This window comes from Ostrea edulis, chromosome 1 (genome assembly GCF_947568905.1).
Source record: "Ostrea edulis chromosome 1, xbOstEdul1.1, whole genome shotgun sequence".
In the NCBI taxonomy this organism is placed as follows: Eukaryota; Metazoa; Mollusca; class Bivalvia; order Ostreida; family Ostreidae; genus Ostrea; species Ostrea edulis.
This window is the reverse complement of record NC_079164.1, coordinates 102,553,802-102,574,197: the sequence shown is the minus strand read 5'-3', so window position 1 is coordinate 102,574,197 and position 20,396 is coordinate 102,553,802. Positions and strand designations below refer to the sequence as shown.

At 38.4% G+C, this 20,396-nt stretch overlaps 1 protein-coding gene across 1 annotated transcript; it reads left to right on the top strand.

Annotated features, from left to right (window-relative positions):
• Positions 1 to 5,363: 5,363 nt before the first annotated feature.
• Positions 5,364 to 17,293, top strand: LOC125668782 (uncharacterized). Its single transcript, XM_048903199.2, has 4 exons — positions 5,364 to 5,419; positions 6,227 to 6,628; positions 6,829 to 6,926; positions 15,161 to 17,293. Exons 2-4 carry the CDS (start codon positions 6,227 to 6,229, stop codon positions 17,205 to 17,207), a joined length of 2,547 nt encoding a protein of 848 aa, XP_048759156.2. The 5' UTR covers positions 5,364 to 5,419; the 3' UTR covers positions 17,208 to 17,293.
• Positions 17,294 to 20,396: the final 3,103 nt, after the last annotated feature.

Genomic DNA, 20,396 nt, shown 5'->3' with positions numbered 1-20,396 from the left:
CGTAAGTCTTCATATGGGTGAAAAATTCTCGAGCGGGACGTTAAACAATATACAATCAATCAATAAATTTTTGTTCAAGCTTTTCTATTATCAAATACTCATAAACATACTAAAATTGTGTGTCACTGCAGTTCGGGCGATTGCATTACGTCTGTTAATCATCCTTTAGAAGGCAGATATCAGCATTTGTACCCATCGCGTATCGACGAAAATATGTTTAGCGTCTCACTGTGCATAAGAGTTCAACAAAGGGAAATAACAGCGTGGCCATCAAATCATCCCAAATTGCGATTGAGTTTGTAATATCATAATACACCTGTGTGATTTTGAATAAAATTGGACAGCTTCACTTCACTTAAGCTTCCCCATGTTTTCGATAACAAGCTTAGGTATTGTGAATTGAAAATGCAGATTTTAGCCCCTTAAAATCCCTGATTACGGAAGATAAGGGATTGGTGTATGTATTGTGAGATTGCTATCCTCGCAATAAGCAACTTAGATAATGCATTACAAATTTATTGTCTTTTAAAGTAAAGTCAAAAAAGTTTTGAAAGTTTTCTGGCCCCTGAATATGGCCCCTCTTTTTTGGTGTCAAACTCCGTTTACCTGATCAGGATATAGGGCTCACGGCGGGTGTGACCGTTCGGCGGGGGATGCTAGCTCCTCCTGGGCACCTGCTCCCACCTCTGCTGTGTCCACGAGTCCGTGTTTGCTCGACTATGTATTTTGTATTGCTTATAGGAGTTATGAGATTATCGTTGTTATCGGTATTTATCGTTATTCGTTATCGTGGCCTTTCATGAGCACTTTTGTAATTAAGTGCAATTTTCATTCTACGTATCTTAACAGTCAGATATATCGATATTATATCAGGTCTCAAAATAACGGCACTATTTGCAGATGGTGCACTTGCTAAAAGGATCGCACTATCCTATACATTATGGTCACAGGAATCAAATTTCACACACTTACACTCCAATGTTTGATAATCGCAAATGTCATACACATCAATATGTGAATTGTTTAATAATCACAAATATCATACACATACACTTCAATATGAGAAAGGTGAAGATAACGAACAGTGGTCAATCTCATAACTCGTGTAAGCAATATAAAATAGAGAGTTGGGTAAACACGGACCCCTGGATACACCAGAGGTGGGATCAGGTGCCTAGGAGGAGTAAGCATCCCCTGTCGACCGGTCATACCCGCTGTATGAAACACGTCATACAGCATTTGACCCAATGATAGATTGTATTGGCAAACTAGATCGTTATAACGACCATATAATTTGAGAATAGAAACTATATGTAATTGTGCGCTTTATAAATTAATAAATAATAATGATAAAAAATGCTGACTTTAATCGAGACTGTTGAAACCCCTGTACCATCAACTTGTTTGTTGGTAGCCTTTTTCGATTTAAAAACTGACCACACGCAGAACGAGCTCTTGCGTATCGAATCAGTTGAGATATATAAACACCATATGCAGATGATAATGGAATATTGCTACACAAATATGGGAAGTTGTTGTTGAAGATGGAGAAGCTGAAGTCATTCCGTTTATCATAAAGCCGAGTTGTTAGTTTGCCGTTAATTTCTATTTTCAATAACATATCTAGATATCAAGCAGAAGTGGACGACTCTGTGGTGTCTTTTATTTCGAGTTCATAAGGATATATCAAATCGTCATATGAATGATTTTTATTGTTTTAAATAGATAAAACGTCGTCTATATACATTGAATCTAAATGTTGCATTGAAGACCGCAGGAAGAAATTTAATAGAAGTATTTAATAATCACAAATTTCATACACATACTTTCCATTATGAGAAGTGTTTTTAATATAATCACAAATTTGATACACATACCATGCAATATATGAATTGTTTAATAATCACAAATTTCATACACATACACACGAATATGTGAAGTGTTTAATACTCACAAATTTCATACACATACACTTCAATATGAGAAGTGTTTAATAATCACAAATTTCATACACATACACTTCAATATGTGAATTGTTTAATAATCATAAATTTCATTCACATACACTTCAATATGGGAAGCCTTTAATAATCACAAGTTTCATACACATTCACTTCAATATGGGAAGCCTTTAATAATCACAAATTTCATTCACATACATTTCAATATGGGAAGTGTTTAATAATCACAAATTTCATTCACATACACTTCAATATGTGAAGTGTTTAATAATCACAAATTTCATTCACATACACTTCAATATGTGAAGTGTTTAATAATCACAAATTTCATACACATACACTCCAATATGTGAATTGTTTAATAAACACAAATTTCATACACATACACTTCAATATGGGAAGTGTTTAATACTCACAAATTTCATACACATACACTCCAATATGTGAATTATTTAATAAACACAAATTTCATACACATACACACGAATATGCAAGGTGAAGATAACGAACAGTGATCAATCTCATAACTCCTACAAGCAATACAAAATAGATAGTTGGGCAAACACGGACCCCTGGACACACCAGAGGTGGGATCAGGTGCCTAGGAGGAGTAAGCATCCCCTGTCGACCGGTCACACCCGCCGTGAGCCCCACATCCTGATCAGGTAAACGGAGTTATCTGCAGTCAAAATCAGTTTGCCAAGAACGGCCCAACAATCGGCATGAAACACGTCAGACTGCATTTGACCCAATGTGAGGTTGTATTGACGAACTAGATCGTTATAACGATCATAGAATTTGCGAAATGCTGACTTCAATCGAGACTGTTGAAAACTTGTTTGTCAGTAGCTTACCTCGATTTAAAAACTGACTATACCCAGAACAAGCTCTTGCATATTGAATCAATTGAGATATATAAACACAATATGCAGGTGATAATGGAATATTGCTACACAAATATGGGAAGTTGACGATGGAGAAGCTGAAATCATCCCGTGAAGTGTTTAATACTCACAAATTTCATACACATACACTTCAATATGAGAAGTGTTTAATAATTACAAATTTCATACACATACACTTCAATATGTGAATTGTTTAATAATCATAAATTTCATTCACATACACTTCAATATGGGAAGTGTTTAATAATCACAAATTTCATACCTATACACTTCAATATGGGAAGTGTTCAATACTCACAAATTTCATACACATACACTCCAATATGTGAATTATTTAATAAACACAAATTTCATTCACATACACACGAATATGCAAGGTGAAGATAACGAACAGTGATCAATCTCATAACTCCTACAAGCAATACAAAATAGATAGTTGGGCAAACACGGACCCCTGGACACACCAGAGGTGGGATCAGGTGCCTAGGAGGAGTAAGCATCCCCTGTCGACCGGTCACACCCACCGTGAGCCCCACATCCTGATCAGGTAAACGGAGTTATCCGCAGTCAAAATCAGTGTGCCAAGAACGGCCCAACAATCGGCATGAAACACGTCAGACAGCATTTGACCCAATGTGAGGTTGTATTGACGAACTAGATCGTTATAATGACCATAGAATTTGCAAAATGCTGACTTCAATCGAGACTGTTGAAAACGTGTTTGTCAGTAGCTTACCTCGATTTAAAAACTGACTATACCCAGAACAAGCTCTTGCAGATCGAATCAATTGGGATATATAAACACCATATGCAGGTGATAATGGAATATTGCTACACAAATATGGGAAATTGACGATGGAGAAGCTGAAATCATCCCGTGAAGTGTTTAATAATCACAAATTTCATACACATACACTTCAATATGGGAAGTGTTTAATAATCACAAATTTCATTCACATACATTTCAATATGGGAAGTGTTTAATAATCACAGATTTCATACACATCAATATGGGAAGTGTTTAATAATCACAAATTTCTTTCACATACACTTAAATATGGGAAGCGTTTAATAATCACAAATTTCATACACATACACTTCAATGTGGGAAGTGTTTAATAATCACAAATTTCATACACATACACTTCAATATGTGAATTGTTAAATAATCACAAATTTCATTCACATATACTTCAATATGGGAAGTGTTTAATAATCACAAATTTCATTCACATACAGACCAATATCAGAAGTGTTTAATAATCACAAATTCTAAGTACATGTAGGTAACATTTTGAATATAGAACTAACCCCCATATGTTGACCCAAGGCGGATTTGGGGGTTGGGGATTTGGAAAAAAAACCGTTTTCCTTTTTTTTCCTTTTATTTTTTAGTGAGAACTATGCATCAAAACAAGAAGTAACCAGATTTTCAGTCTGAAATGCATTAAAATTAATCATTTTTAAATCAAAAAGTCAAGTTTATTCTTTTTGTTTAAATTCTATAAAGGATGCGGTGACTATAAATGAAAGGAAGAAGGTACAAGAATTTCAGTCGTGTACCATTTTGAATCAATCTTTTAAAAAAATTCCTTAATGGGGGGTTTACCCCCTCTCATGCCCTCCCCTTCGGGCCTCAACCCCCCCCCCCTCCTCACGGCAAGGTCTAGATCAACCACTGAAGATGAATATGTATGCCAACTAAGGGTGATCAGTGATTGGCCTAATTCTACCATTTGAACCTAAAATTTATTATTGGCAATGCTAAACCTTCAAAGTTTACATTAACAGTGTTTTCCCCATTTTTGCATCGATTTTAGCCTTAACGTCCTTCAGGACCAGGTCTGCCCCCCCCCCCCCCCTCAAATAATACGGTATTTTGATAGTTTGTGTATGTTAAGAACAATTAAAAATAGGATTTTTAAGAGCCACCCTTGTCCTAGGATCGAAATTCACAAGAACAAATAATAGGAAACCTGGGGTTTTTTTCTTGACAACCTCGTTCATATTCACACACTTGGTTCTTAAAGTTAGTGTAGCTCAGTAAGTTACATCGCTGTCACAGTGTGCCGAGTCATGATTCCAATCCTCTTCACGACACGCGTTTTATTTATTTCGCCTTTTCTACATTCGTTTCTTTTTTTAAATTCATTTCAATGATTTAATTTAAATGCGTGTTCATTCTTAATATAACAGACATTTAAGTAAACGCAAATTGTAAATTCCCTGTTCAGAAACGCAATCAAGTGGCACTTTATCTCGAGGTAGCAAACTTTGTTCCACGGACAATAATCATTCACTCTGTGTTACAGTCATGGGGGTAAATCTACTCAGATGCATGCATATTTAGAATATGTTTATAAACAACTGAAAACTTAGGATACACTGATTAATATCGTATATACATCGAATTAAAGCATGGCATAATATTATGTGTACTTATTTTGACGTAATGATATTTCCTGGTAATTATGAAGATGGAAAATTGGTGTCAGTTATAAAAAGGTAGACATTCATAGATGGTTGCACACAGCAGGTTTATAGGCCGTCAAAGTAAGACTATTTCAAGTTTTCGTGAAATATTTATAAAATCATTTTTTGTAAAGATTGATTAATCAATAAATTATATGAATTAAAAATAAGAATGAACTACAGTATATAAAGAAATTTCAGTTTTACGATCATTGATAATTGTTTTTGTATATAGTATTATTGGATAGTTATTTCCTCTCTTTAAACTAAAATGAGCTGGTATCACTGATACTAGATATATATTATTTTATTATTTACATACGTAGAAGGCCAGTGTTTTTGGCATTTATCTTCTTTCTAATGTTTCTTTACTTTTTGTTGTTTTACTACAAAGAAAATATTTTTTTTAAAAAGACAACAGTTAACAAACTTCTAAAAACTTATCTTCGCAAAGTATATGTATTTCCGAAATTGAAACATTTCCCCCCACTTATAAAGGTATTACGTGGCAAAATGGGACAGATAATGCCTGTACATGATTCAAATAATTAAAATTCATTTTTGTATTTCATTTGAAGGAGTTTCTTAATTAATATTCTATCGGCAATCTTATTCTTAACAACATGCATATTACAGAATTAGCCTTCCTCGAAATCATGAGACAGATGATTTATATTCTTTTGACCGTTTTCTCATTCATTTTATCTAATAAAGAAAGCATGCCTTTTTCAATTATTAAAAATGGACAGATCTTAGATCATATGACATAATGTTCACACGGTGAAACGTTAAAATTTGAATTTATGCATATCACTTATAAACCATCAAAATCTAATTAATGTACAATATACAAGAAACTAATCACCTTGTCACATTGTAAACACTTAGATGCGGAAAATCCATGTCCTTGGTGTAGTACTTGGACTTTTCCTCTCCTGTATTCAAACTGATGCAGTCGTTTGGGAGGCGGAAATGCCAAGTCTTCTCGAGGATTGTTATAAACAACTGACTATAGATCTCACGGTTGCGGATATTCCAAGCCATGCTGTGATGAGCCATTGTCTGGGCTCCTACATCTGGGAAAATCCTGGTCTTCGATATCAACTAAACTTGACACAACATCAAGTCAATTATGTTCGATCTGTTTACCGAGAATATCAGCAAAGAATCCACAACAGCAGGCGACATAAAAGACAGGCGCAGCGCGCCATTCGACGAGAAATACGAGTCCTGAGTGATGAGCAGAGGCAAAGATTTTTTGACGCTCTTAATGAAATGAAAGCAGAAGGGGTAAACAATCTATCTTTATACAAGGCAATATAATATCTCAATAAGGAAATCTATAAGTACATGTATTTTGAGCAGCGACTCAGATCTCTGTATGTCTATATCTTTTGATAAACAAAAGGCTAAATAGTCCGAAATATGAATGCTGCTGTTGAGGTTGCTGAGAAAACATTTGAAAAATAGTTTATTCGTTTTGATTGCAGTCGTATGACGCATGGGCCAGCATCCACACTGGGATAGTAATTCGATCAGCACACAGTGGTCCTAACTTTCTGGGATTTCACAGAGTGTACCTAACTTTGTAAGTTTCTTTTGCGTTTTTTAAAAGTACTTTACTTATCAGAAGAATTTTTAGTTCGTTACCTCTAATTTCAACAGCATCGTAGTTTTATGTTAATACACCCTTTCTGTATCATTGCTGTCTAATGGGAATTAGATTTTGAAACACAGTTCGCAGTTCACTATTCGCAATTCAATAGTGAACTGCATTCTAGAACGCAGTTCGCAATTCAAATTTCTATATGCATAAAAAGAACACCAGACTGGAATTTTAAGGATGGGGTGCCAGTTACCAACCCTAAAAATTGTGAAGAGATGGGGATAGTACTCTCTCTACCGGTAGTTACGGAGATCCGCCCCTCCAATTTTTATGCATAACGTCTTGCATTTAGTGAATAAACATTGGGCTCAAAATCATTGAAGACCCCGACCTTGGGGACTAACATTTTGGGGGTGAGGTATTAGTGATTCACTACTACCACTGTGAACAGATCGTGATGGTACTCTCTCTAGTTACGGAGATCCACCCCTCGAATTTTTATGCACAACGTCTTACACTTAGTGAATAAACATCGGGCTCGGAATCATCGAAGATCCCTAGCTTTGGGACTGAAATTTTGAGGATAGGGTATTAGTGATCCACTCCCACCACTTTACGAAATGGTGATGCTACTCTTTCTAGTTACGGAGATCCTCCCCACCAATTTTTTATTTATAATGTCTTATTTTAGTGAATAAACATCGGGGTCGGAATCATCGAAGACCCCTAGATCAGGGACTGAAATTCTGGGGATTAGGTATTAGTGATCCACTCCAACCACTGTGAAGAGATTGTGATGGTACTCTCTCTAGTTATGGAGATCCGCCCTTCCAATTTTTATGCATAACGTCTTACACTTAGTGAATAAACATCGGGCTGGGAATCATCGAAGACCCCTACCTAAGGGACTGACATTTTGGGGTTAGGGTATTAGGCATCCACTCCCACCACTGTGAAGATATGGTGATGGTACTCTCTCTAGTTACGGAGATCCGCCCCTCCAATTTGCATTCATAAGGCATTACACTTAGTGAATAAACATCGTGTTTAGAATAATCGAAGAAACCTAGCTTGGGAACTGAAATTTTTGGGGTAGGGAATCAGTGATCCACTCCCACACTGTGAAGAATTGGTAATGGTTCTCTCTCCAGTTAAGGAGATGCGCCTCTCCAATTTTTATGCATAACGTCTTACACTTAGTGAAGAAACGTCGGGCTCGGAATCATCGAAGACCCCTACCCCAGGGACTGAAATTTTGGGGGTAGGGTATCAGTGACCCACTCCCATCACTGTGAGGAGATTGTGATGATACTCTCTCTAGTTACGGAGATCCGCCCCTCCAATTTTTATGCATAACGTCTTAAACTTAGTGAATAAACATCGGGCTTGGAATCATCGAAGACCCCTAGCTTGGGGACGGAAATTTCGGGGGTAGGGTATTAGTGATCCACTCCCACCACTGTGAAGAAATGATCTGTCACCAGTTAAGGAGATGCGTCCCTCCAATTTTTATGCATAACGTCTTACATTTAGTGAATAAACCTCGGGCTCGGAATCATAGAAGAATCCTACCTCAGAGACTGAAATTTTGGGGGTAGGGTATTAGTGATCCACTCCCACCACTGTGACGAGATTGTGATGATACTCTCTCTAGTTACGGAGATCCGCCCCTCCAATTTTTATGCATAACGTCTTAAACTTAGTGAATAAACATCGGGCTGGGAATCATCGAAGACCCCTAGCTTGGGGACGGAAATTTCGGGGGTAGGGTATTAGTGATCCAACCCCACCACTGTGACGAGATTGTGATGGTACTCTCTCTAGTTAAGGAGATCCACCCTTCCAATTTTTATGCATAACATCTTAAACTTAGTGAATAAACATCGGGCTGGGAATCATTTAAGACCCCTAGCTTGGTGACTGAAATTTTGGGTGTAGGATATTAGTGATCCACTCCCACCACTGTGAAGAAATGATCTGTCACCAGTTAAGGAGATGCGTCTCTCCAATTTTTATGCATAACGTCTTACATTTAGTGAATAAACCTCGGGCTCGGAATCATAGAAGAATCCTACCCCAGAGACTGAAATTTTGGGGGTAGGGTATTAGTGATCCACTCCCACCACTGTGACGAGATTGTGATGGTACTCTCTCTAGTTGTGGAGATCCGCCCCTCCAATTTTTATGTCTAACGCATTGCACTTAGTGGATAAACATCGGGCTCGGAATAATCGAATACCCATCTCCTGGGACTGAAATTTCGGGGGTAGGGTATTGGTGGTCCTCTCCCATCACTGTAAAGAGATAGTGATGGTACTCTCTCTAGTTACGGAGATCTGCATAACGCATTACACTTAGTGAATAAATATCGGTATTGGAATAATCTATGACTGCTACCTGGGGCTTGAAATTTTGAGAATAGGGTATTAGTTTTCCACTCCCAACATTGTGAAGATTTGTTGAAGATACTCTTGATAGTTACATAGATCCGCCCTCCTATTCTTATTCATAATGCAATGTACTTGAATAAGCATTGGGTTCGGAATCATTGAAGACGCCTACCCGGAGCCTAGTTCTATTATTTACCGCCCTCAGTTTGATGCCTTAGGGGTGCCACCTGGGGCCTTCCAAGAATGGGGTCCTTTCAGACCTCTTATAAATGTCTATAGGGTATTGAAATAAAACAAAACTGATAAAGGACAAGAAAACAATGAAATCAAGCATATAGAACCTTTAAAAGGGGTCACATCGGGCTTTAAGGGCAATATTGAGTTCACCTGAAAAGTCTTGAATTTACATATAGGATGATAATTTCATGTAGGGTCATAATAATGGCTAATCACAACTTTTTAATCTTTGAAGAGTTCACAAAAGGGGCATGCAGGCAAGGGAAGGGAACCCAGGGGCTATCATTTTTCGCCCTCAATTTAGGGCTGTAGGGGTTCCACTTGGGACCTCACAAGGGTGGCCACTTTTCAGACCTCTCTAATAATTGAATATTTGGTGATGAAAGAAAACAAAGCTGATAGACGGATAGAGAACAACATATACAACCGTTAAAAGGTCACATAGATCTTTAAGGACAATTGAGCTTACCTGAAAGTTCTTGATTTTACATCATGTAGGGTCATAATGAAGTCTACCTCGGTATATGTAATAACAGATATAATTTTTAAGAGTACGCAAAAGCAGTATGCAGGCAAGGAAGGGGATCCTTCGGACTATCATTTTCCGCCCTCAGGTTTGGACTGTAGGCGTACAACCTTAGGCCTCGATCCCAACGGTGGAACAGCATTTCAGACTTTTCTTATCTTTGAATATTGTGTGATGAAAGAAAACAATTTTGATATAAGGATATAGGGCAACAAATTCAAACATATAGAACCCTTCAAAGGGGTCAAATAGGCCATTAAGGGTAATTGAGCTCATCTGAAAGTTCATAATTTTTCATCATGTAAGATCAAATATAAGGAGGACTAATAACAACTTAATCTTTGAGGTGTCAACAAAAAGAGTATGGAGGTAAGAAGGGGAAACCTTAGGATTCCTCCCTCAGTTTGGTACTGCTGGGGTCCCACCTTGGGCCTTCCGAGTCTCGGTCTATTTTTCAAATCTCTTTAATGATTAATTATGGGGTACTTTACCGGCGCCTATCTCAGGCCACGGAGTTATGTCCATGGGTGATTACATTTGTATTGTTTCTCTGCAGTACACTTGTTTGCCGCCATTTTGTTGGGGTCTTTCAATTTAGTTTATGGTATTCAATTTAAATTGAGGTTTAGTAATTGTTTTAGATAGATAGAATCAACTATTTAGCCATTTTCTAATAACAATTTAGTAGCTTTGTATATTTTTGTGTATGAGGGTGATGCATTTGTCTATGGATGAGGTATCTTCTTTGTGGCCCCTCCTCGGATACCCCAGCAGTAGCGCGACATAACCCCATATCCCCGTACTTACACATGAGTAGGTTGGGAGGCAATGCAGGCTTTAGTTTAGACAACCCACGGAGTGGAAGTGCCCATGTCGGTATGATAGGCCGTAAGTTAGAGTTGTTTTCTCAGGAAACTGGGTGGTAATTATTTCACTCCGTCATTGCCTTTTTGTTTGAGGGAGGGGGTGGAGGGTTCAGGGAAGGCAATTGTAGGGATGAGGTTTACTGGTCCACAGTTCATTTTTCAGGAGATTTTAGATGGGGGTCCATAGTGTAGGTGAACTTGATTAGTTTCGTTTCACCTAAGAAAAATTATAGTCATTATATTCGAAGTTTTAGGGACTTAGATAGGTTGGCTGACGACTACTCGTCTCCCATGGGGGAGGGGGTCAGTTATGCCCAATATCCCAGTGAGGCCTAATACGACTATACAATTGGGGGTTACATACCCAGTTCTGGGAATCTCCCAGAATATCATACCCCAGTCACGGCATCCCTTCATTCCAGTGTTGGAGAAACCAGTCCAATACCCTCACCGACAGGTTGATGACCAGACCCCAGGCCAGTACGGTCACGGTTTGTATCAGGAGTTCTTGTCATTGTCACCATATCCCTACACCAAGGCCGTATCCTCTAGTTGCCCTATTGTTGGAGGCGGGGTTATTCTTGGAACTCACCAGATCCTGAAGTCCCTTCACTGTCCTGATCTCACAGGATCCTCTGGCCCTTTATCATGCAGTACAACATCGCAAACGCTACGCATTCCATTTCCTTGACTCTAGGTCTGGGAGAGTGCCCAGTACGCCTAATCCTTGGTATCCCCCGTGGTTTGTGGATATGCGGGCACATATATGCACCACATCGTTGCCATGACCGTCCTATATCATTAGCAGGGGTCATCTGCTCATTTTCAGGCACAGCTTGGTACCACTGTTTGTAGGGGGAGAGGGGTAGAGTAGCCATCGTTCCTCCCCAGTTACATTTAGGTGAATCAGAAACACATACGCCATTTTCTAGCTAGCCCAAGTGCCTCATAACCCCTTCCAGGTCCCCGGTACTCTTATGCAGGGAACACGTGATTGGCACGTGTAGAAACTCGCCTAGGTACACGGATCTGTGGTATGATGGGAAATCTTTTTGGAAATCTTTCTTCCACAAGATTGTTCGGCTAGCTTGCAATCAACAATTGAAAGAGATGGAGCATCACAACCAATTCTACTTCTCCTTAAATGACACTTCGAGCGACTATTACACCTTGTTGTTGGAGATGGACGATAACCTCTCACTGGCTGAGATCTTGAGACGCTTCGAGAAGCGCTTCAAATCGTCAGTGCATACACCAGATGAATTTCCAGTTAGTTTCTCAGTGTGGGAGCATCGCTGAACCAGTGGGCGGACCGGGTCCTCGTCTTGGTAATACATGTTTTTCCATATGTGCCTGAAGGGATTCACATTTCATTGCTCGGCTGTTTTATAGTCGAGGATCGAGATACAGGTTTGTACGCCCTGGATGATAGACCTAAGACTGTAAAGGAAGCTACATGCATGGACAGGATGCAGTACTATCAGCATTCCCGATAAACCATGCATGTCAATTTAAGTCCATGAAGGAAATGAGGATGTCCAGCAACCGGTGGGAACAACGTCATTGAAGGATTTAAGGGACATGTCTTAGAAATGAAGAATTTGAGAAGGAACTGCGGGGCAAAATCCTTCCCCAGATGTACCATTCATCACAGCAGAACATGAACAGAAACCCTCGGGTGCTTCAAATGTGTGGCTGCTGTCTATAGAAGGGCTGTCTGTAGCTCAACTGGAAGGATGCACCAAGAAGGCAAGAGGCAACGGTGAAGCCTAGGGAGAATTCCGAGGCCGATCAAGGGACACTTTAGCCTCAGGGGCAGGGAGTGACGATCCATCCACCGTTGGCTAATAGAGAGAGGTATATCCACGGGGATGTATGGATGCTGACACCGGAGCGCTCTCCGCAAAGACCCATGATATCGGTATCTGACACTGGCAAAACAAAACAAAAACTCATTGCACGAGTCATCGGAAAAAAGGGACAACCATGCATTCAATTGTTTGCGTCGATTAAAGAAAAACAGGATCCGAGTCCGGTTCCTGGAGGAACCAGAGGAGGAGGAGAAATCTGGATACTAAATAATTGGGTGGGATGACGACAAGTTTGAAGCCTTCTCCATGGATGAGTCATGTGTCCCAGACAGATTCGAATTCCCATTGAATATTGCAGTGCAAGATCTGAAAGGGTTTGGTGCAAGGGAACTAGAGTATTAACCAGATCAGCAGGATTCACCTGTTTAGAAGGACGTGGATAATGAGACGTTTGAGAAATGCCCGGAAGCAGCGACTTATAAAGTTTCTCAGCCAGAGCAGAAAAATGGGTTGAAAAATGCAAGGTGAAGATAACGAACAGTGATCAATCTCATAACTCCTACAAGCAATACAAAATAGATAGTTGGGCAAACACGGACCCCTGGACACACCAGAGGTGGGATCAGGTGCCTAGGAGGACTAAGCATCCCCTGTTGACCGGTCACACCCGCCGTGAGCCCCATATCCTGATCAGATAAACGGAGTTATCCGCAGTCAAAATCAATGTGCCAAGAACGGCTTAACAATCGGTATGAAACACGTCAGACAGCATTTGACCCAATGCGAGGTTGTATTGACGAACTAGATCGTTATAACGACCATAGAATTTGCGAAATGCTGACTTCAATCGAGACTGTTGAAATCCCCGTACCATCAACTTGTTTGTCAGTAGCTTACCTCGATTTAAAAACTGACTATACCTTGAAAAATAATACTGTATCTTTTTCCTTAGACTTCTCTCCCATTCACCTATTCGATTGTTGATTTTGATTTTAATGCTAGATCTGTGTCGTTTGATTGACCTTGTTTGTTGTTTGATCGTGTTCTTCTGGCAATCATTATTTTTCGCTGTTCACCATATCCGAATCATTAATGGTACGGCCTACCTAATATTGTTTTGAACTTAATCAGTCCATATCATTATCTTCCCACCATTTTATTCCATAATCACATTGTTTTGTAAGTTTTCCCTCTAAATTTTTTTTATTTCTGTAATTTTCAAGAATAATTCTATTTTCATCCCGACCCGACCATGGTACAAACTCTCTAAACCATAGTCAGTAAACACGCTTTACAACGAAACCACCACCATTTTTATCACTCAGTACAACAGTGTATCACTCTTGTCACCAATGTAGTTTATCGATACTTGTCGTTTTTGCGTGTTATTTGTTTATGTAATATATGTCTCTTGATAAAGACGCGGGTTGCGTCGAAAATTCGAGTTTTAAATAACCAACAGTGTCGTGGCCTTTTCAGTGCTTTTATATATATATATATATATATATATATATATATATATATATATATATGTAAAACTTATACGGTACCAATTTTGATGCACCAGATGCGCATTTCGACAAATAATGTCTCTTCAGTGATGCTCAACCGAAATGTTTGAAATATATATATATATATATATATATATATATATATATATATATATATATGAAAACCCATACAAGAAACCATACAATAAATAAATTACAATAAACCGTGTATCTGACACTCGTCTTTGGGTGTTTATGCCAATTCGTATCATATATATATATATATATATATATATATATATATATATATATATATATATATATATCTGTATTAGAACTTCTTTGTCAACCGATGTAATCTATGTTAGATTTATGTAGTACATGTATATAGTATATTGAAACCATATCATTCCTATCATGTGAGAGTAATCTGCACAAAAGAAAGATAACTGCTAGTGTTATTCTCCATCTTAAAGGTTAAAGTTGTAGCTGTTTTATGAACTCATTTTTATTTCTATATCAATACGATAATCTGTAATTTCACTGAAAACTATGAAAGTGATGAGTCTCACAATTCCTATAAGCATTTACGAAATAGAGAGTTGGGCAAACACAGACCATGTAGGTAGTACTAAACCTAAAGCTGAAAGACATGTAGTTATTATATGATCAATTGACTTTAATAAAGTACTGCAAGGGGAGCTGGAAGTACATGTCATAAGGTCTCACTCCTTTGTAGAATTCTAAAATTTGACCATATCTGGCAAAAGTTCCGTACACTTTGGGCCCGCATTTTGATTGCATGAATCCAATACTTAAGGTAGTTTCTTAATTCACATTCTACAGAAACAATCTGCACGATGAAAATATAATATTGATGTTATCTTCATTTACAGCCTTGAGTTTGCAATCCAGAGAGTTGATAGCTCTGTCTCGCTGTCCTATTGGGACTCCACCATGGACAATGATATGGTTAACCCACGTGAAACAGCATTGTTTACCTCACAATTGCTGGGAAATGGTATCGGAGAGGTCCGTGATGGCCCCTTTGCAGGCTGGCTGGCATCTGATAATACGGTTCTTAACAGAAATATAGGTTCAGGAGCTTCTTTAATGACCAAAACTGCAATAAGCCGATTTTTAGAGGGCACTGCTGCAACAAGCCATCGACAAATTGTTGTAGGGTTTGGACAAAATTTGTTAAATACTTTGGAGGGCCAGCACAATAATGTCCACAACTGGGTGGGTGGTGATATGGCTGATGGCTCCACAACTGCCTATGATCCAGTCTTTTTTCTACACCACACCTTCATTGATTATATCTGGGAGCGATTTAGACAAAAAGTCAGACAACAAGGCACAGATCCTACTACCGATTATCCATGGCCAATGACTTTCTCATTTGGTGACCGCAATCAATTGCATGATCCTAGAAGGCCCATGGACAACTATGAGAACTTTACGAATATTGATGGCTACAGCGATATATTTACTCAGGAGTTTTATCAATACGAAGATATGCCTTCCTGTCCTTGTGGAAATTCAAGATTCTTAAGGTGTGAAGGTGGAGTGTGTATTGCAGCTTCTGCAAGCGATATAGGAGAGGAGTCGTCAGCGCAAATTATGGGTAGAACAGCTTTCATTGGAGGAGGGGCTGATGAGCAAAGAGTGATCAATTCACCCTTCCAGACATCGATGATTGATCCCAGAACGCAAAATGCTAATGGAAATAGAATGAATGGTGCAGCTCCGAATGGTAGAGGACCAGCTGGATTTTCACCGTTCCAATCGTCAATGATTGATCCAAGAGTGGGTAATATACGAAATGGCGCTATTCCGCCCAGAGGGGCTCCTGCAGGATCCTTGCAAGGTATGCTGGGTTTTCATAGAGGTGTTAACAATGGCCGCTTTAATAGTGGTTCTCCAGTGGCAAACTTTAGAAACTCTGCTGCTCCTGGTTTTGGTGTTATGGGTGGTAGGAATGTTGGATTTCAAGGTTTGTCCGGAGCGGGAGGTGTAATTCAGCATGCCTCAGCGGCACAATCAGGACTCCTAGGAAGACTGGGAATTAGGGGACAATCTGGAAACCCCTTACAGAGATTTCCTCCCTCCCCTATCAATCCAGTTAGACATCTATGGGATCCAAGAATTGGTCATGTCGGCTCCCAAAGAACAAATTTAATACAATATTCTCCAGAACACAATAGCCCTTTGAGTCTTGACGATATTCGTCGACTGACACACGTTACGGATCTTCCAATACAAAATACTTTTACAATAAACCGTGTATCTGACACTCGTCTTTGGGTGTTTATGCCAATTCGTATCATTTATATGAGGCCTCCTGGGTATTTCTTTGGATCAAGAACCGTCCGCAATTCCCGGATTATGCAAAACGTTGACATGTACTCCCCCCAGATGTATTCCGAGTTCAACGATATTTCACCAAAAGTGGCTCCTGCTACCTACCCTAATTGTTATAAAAGCCTTGGAGGCTCGTCTAAAGTTTATGTACAATCAACGGGATTCTCATATTGTGGAAAATATTTGGAATATGCAGTCGTAGATGAGAGACAACCGGTCTCAGAAGCCATTGCTTATGTCGCTGTGAAAAATCCTGACCTTGGGGCTGCAAAGGCATACCTAACTGCTTTTGATTCCTGTGGACGAGTCTGTCAGCCTAGATGCTTGATCCCTGGTTCGAGTCCCCCTAGTTACCAACCATGCTCGGGTGTTATCAATCTTTCTAATCGCTTGCCACGTATGTATGGGCGAACTTATGGAGAGGCAGTCAGAAGTAGATGGAACTTCGGCGATAAAAATTGCCCCTCAAGTTACGGTGGGGAAATATTTATGACATTTTACTGCGACTATGAAAACGTTTGGCCATGGAAATCCTGCAACGGAGGAACACGAAAAGGACCTGTGTACTTCGGGAAATAGTGCTCTTGGCAGTATGTAATACCAATACTTCAAGACATACTCTTCAGAGATCAGAATTAAAAAATAAAGAAATGGTAAAACTACTATTTTCACATCTTATCAGCTGATTCGTGTCTTGTGTGCTGAACAAAATATTAAGTACTAATTGTTTCACTAGCCAGGAACTGCCGAAACAATTCTCCTAACTTAGTACAATAAAACATGATTACAGCGAACATGTTTATAATGAATTTACGCTAATAGTGAAGTGATGTTTATTACTCTAAATTTTTAAAACAGATGATGAACTTATTGGATATGACTAATTACGCATTTAACGAATCAAAATTGTTCGTCGCCAGCACTTCTCATCGTGTGTTGTACTGTAAGGACGAAGTTACCAGTGTTTTTACAATCATGAACACTTTCAAATCCTCAACAACAAAAAATGGACTGAAACTTTAAAATCAAAGTTTTATATTTTCAAAGAACTTGAATTCAAGGTTGATTCACTGTTAGAATACTCCTCATACTGGCTAAGTGAGAAATACAGGGAAGATTGAATATGTTATTTTCCTAATTAATACAACAAAATGTCAACAGGCCTTATCGGTCATCTGAGTGTTAGATAAAAGTTTCAATAGCGACAAGGGCTATGAAATCTATAATGATTTTCCTGTTTTGCATATCTAAGGTAAATTCTAGTCTTCATCAGCAGTATAAAACAATGCGTGTTCTTAAAACACAAATACCCTTGAAAGTGCCCATACTGATAAAAGGTTTCACATAATAGTATATGTTATTTTGAATCTATATGTCTATGTTGTACTCGCCCTAGAGTCAGAACTTTGGACATCTATTTCGTAAATATATATGTAGGTTTTATACAGAATCAGCAAACCTAAAGAAGTCTTTCAATGATAAAGACATGCAAAATTAAGAAAGAAGTCTTACAAAGACAAAAACAATAATCACTAAGACCATTTTGGCCCCACCGTGGTACGAAAACCCCTATCCTTGGGATCATAAAATTTACAATTTTTGTAAAGGGCTTCCTGCTTCTTTATAAATATCCATACAGTGTCAAACTATTATCAAGAGCATTAAAGAAAATGTTGTTTGAATATTTTACACATGATCACTATATACCAATCTTGGCCCTGACCTGGAGTCAGAACCTTTATATAGGGGATCATAGAATTTATTATTTCAGTAGAGACTTTCCTATTCTACATGACTACTGCAATATGCATTGAGGTTTTCTTATCCTTAGACGAATTTGACTCCACTTTTTTGGCACGCTGTTTTTGGCTATAATAGCTCTAAAACTTCATTGTTATTTCGGATTTCAAACATTTCGGTTGAGCATCACTGAAGAGACATTATTTGTCGAAATGCGCATCTGGTTCATCAAAATTGGTACCGTATAAGTTTTACATTATAGATGTGCGGTTGTAGAGAAAAGGGATTTTTAGGAAATTGTTATGCATGTCTTAAAGGCCCCGAGTATGCAAGAGTCCTGAAATTTAAAATTATGTCTCCCTTGTCCCAAAGATACTTCATACCAATTTTTTTTTAAAAATAATTGAATGGTAGTTATCAAGAAGTTGAAAAATAAGTGCAAGGTGAAGATAACGAACAGTGATCAATCTCATAACTCCTACAAGCAATACAAAATAGATAGTTGGGCAAACACGGACCCCTGGACACACCAGAGGTGGGATCAGGTGCCTAGGAGGAGTAAGCATCCCCTGTTGACCGGTCACACCCGCCGTGAGCCCCATATCCTGATTGCTAACGCACGACAGACAATGCAGACCAATTGCAATAAATCACCTGAGTGATTCGGGTGACCTAAGAAATGTACTTGTGCTATAGGCCCACTACATTTGTAATTTTATACCAATACAGTAAATAGGTCAAAGAAAGGTGTTTAATAATAAATATGAAGTTTACTTTATCATAAGAAAAGAATACATGTACATTGTGAATTCACTACTCATAATTTTCCTTCCTTGGAATATTCACTCCTCAGCTACAGGTATCATACCTGGTTTATGAAGAGGTGAAGATAACGAACAGTGATCACTCTTATAACATGCTGTTTAACTAAATGATTGTTGACGCCCAAGTTCTATTAGTTTAAGACTCAATCAAATCTTAAAAGGGAATTTTTAGACAGGGTTCTAGGTGAGGGTTTTAGAACAGTCAGATCAATTATGTCATTTGGGACAGACATGCAAACTTTTATCATTTATCGCTGACGTCAAAATGGCAGCAGTTTGTTTACATCAACTACTCAATAAAAACCACTCTTCTGATGTGAAATTATTATTGTTTGTCCTACCTTCATATCTAGTGTCGGTGGTCTCTTCCCAGGTACATTGTATCTTCCACCAATAAAAACTGGGCGCCACCAGATGACTGAAAAATTATTGAGTGTGGCGGAAAACATCAATCAATCACATTTAGTGAGATTACCTTTCATTCGTGTAACCGTTTTGGAATTGCAACGCATAACTGACGGATATGATTTACGGGTTTGTGAGTTAATGGAATTTTTTGTGAGTTAATGGAACTTTTTGATGGACTGCAAGTGTCTCTTAAGTCGTAACCATATATTTTAAACGATTTTGATATCGGGGGACTGAGCTGGCCCTGGTGTAGTGTTTGAATGATTTTCTTCCAAATAAACATTGTATAGTCGTTATCTATGAACGGGGGCATTGTTATCGTTAAAGACATACTTTCCATAAGGAAAATGTCTGACAATAACGGGTTATTAATTGTTTTCTAATATTTCAAAATATTTTGAGACGTTTACAAACAGACATCGTTCATTAAATTACTGAGTATAAATGATGTCACGTTTGATTCACTTTTACCTTATGTCAACAGACAATTACGCCCACGTCATATTCGTACAAAACTTTACTCTATACTATTGAGAATTTTACAAACGTTATTTCAAGGAGCCACAGCTAGTCTATACTTGGGTTTTTCAACACCTGAATATAGACTGAACTCTATGATTATGAATGTTGTTAATCACAGGCTCTTTAAACCACCACAGGTCATGGTTGATATTATTTCCAAATCATGCCGCCAGTTCCTTAAGCTCATATTTACAAACAAACAAAGGAATAGATGCCGTCAACATAAGCAAAATTCTTCGTCATAAAAGAGTTCAGTCGTGTATTCCAACTTATT

Excerpts from the sequence above, each read along its gene's own strand:
- LOC125668782 (XM_048903199.2), top strand. The coding sequence starts at position 6,227 with ATGCGGAAAATCCATGTCCTTGGTGTAGTACTTGGACTTTTCCTCTCC. Across the intron at positions 6,629-6,828 it reads ATGAAATGAAAGCAGAAGGG|TCGTATGACGCATGGGCCAG; the intron begins GTAAACAATCTA and ends TTTTGATTGCAG. Across the intron at positions 6,927-15,160 it reads CACAGAGTGTACCTAACTTT|CCTTGAGTTTGCAATCCAGA; the intron begins GTAAGTTTCTTT and ends CTTCATTTACAG.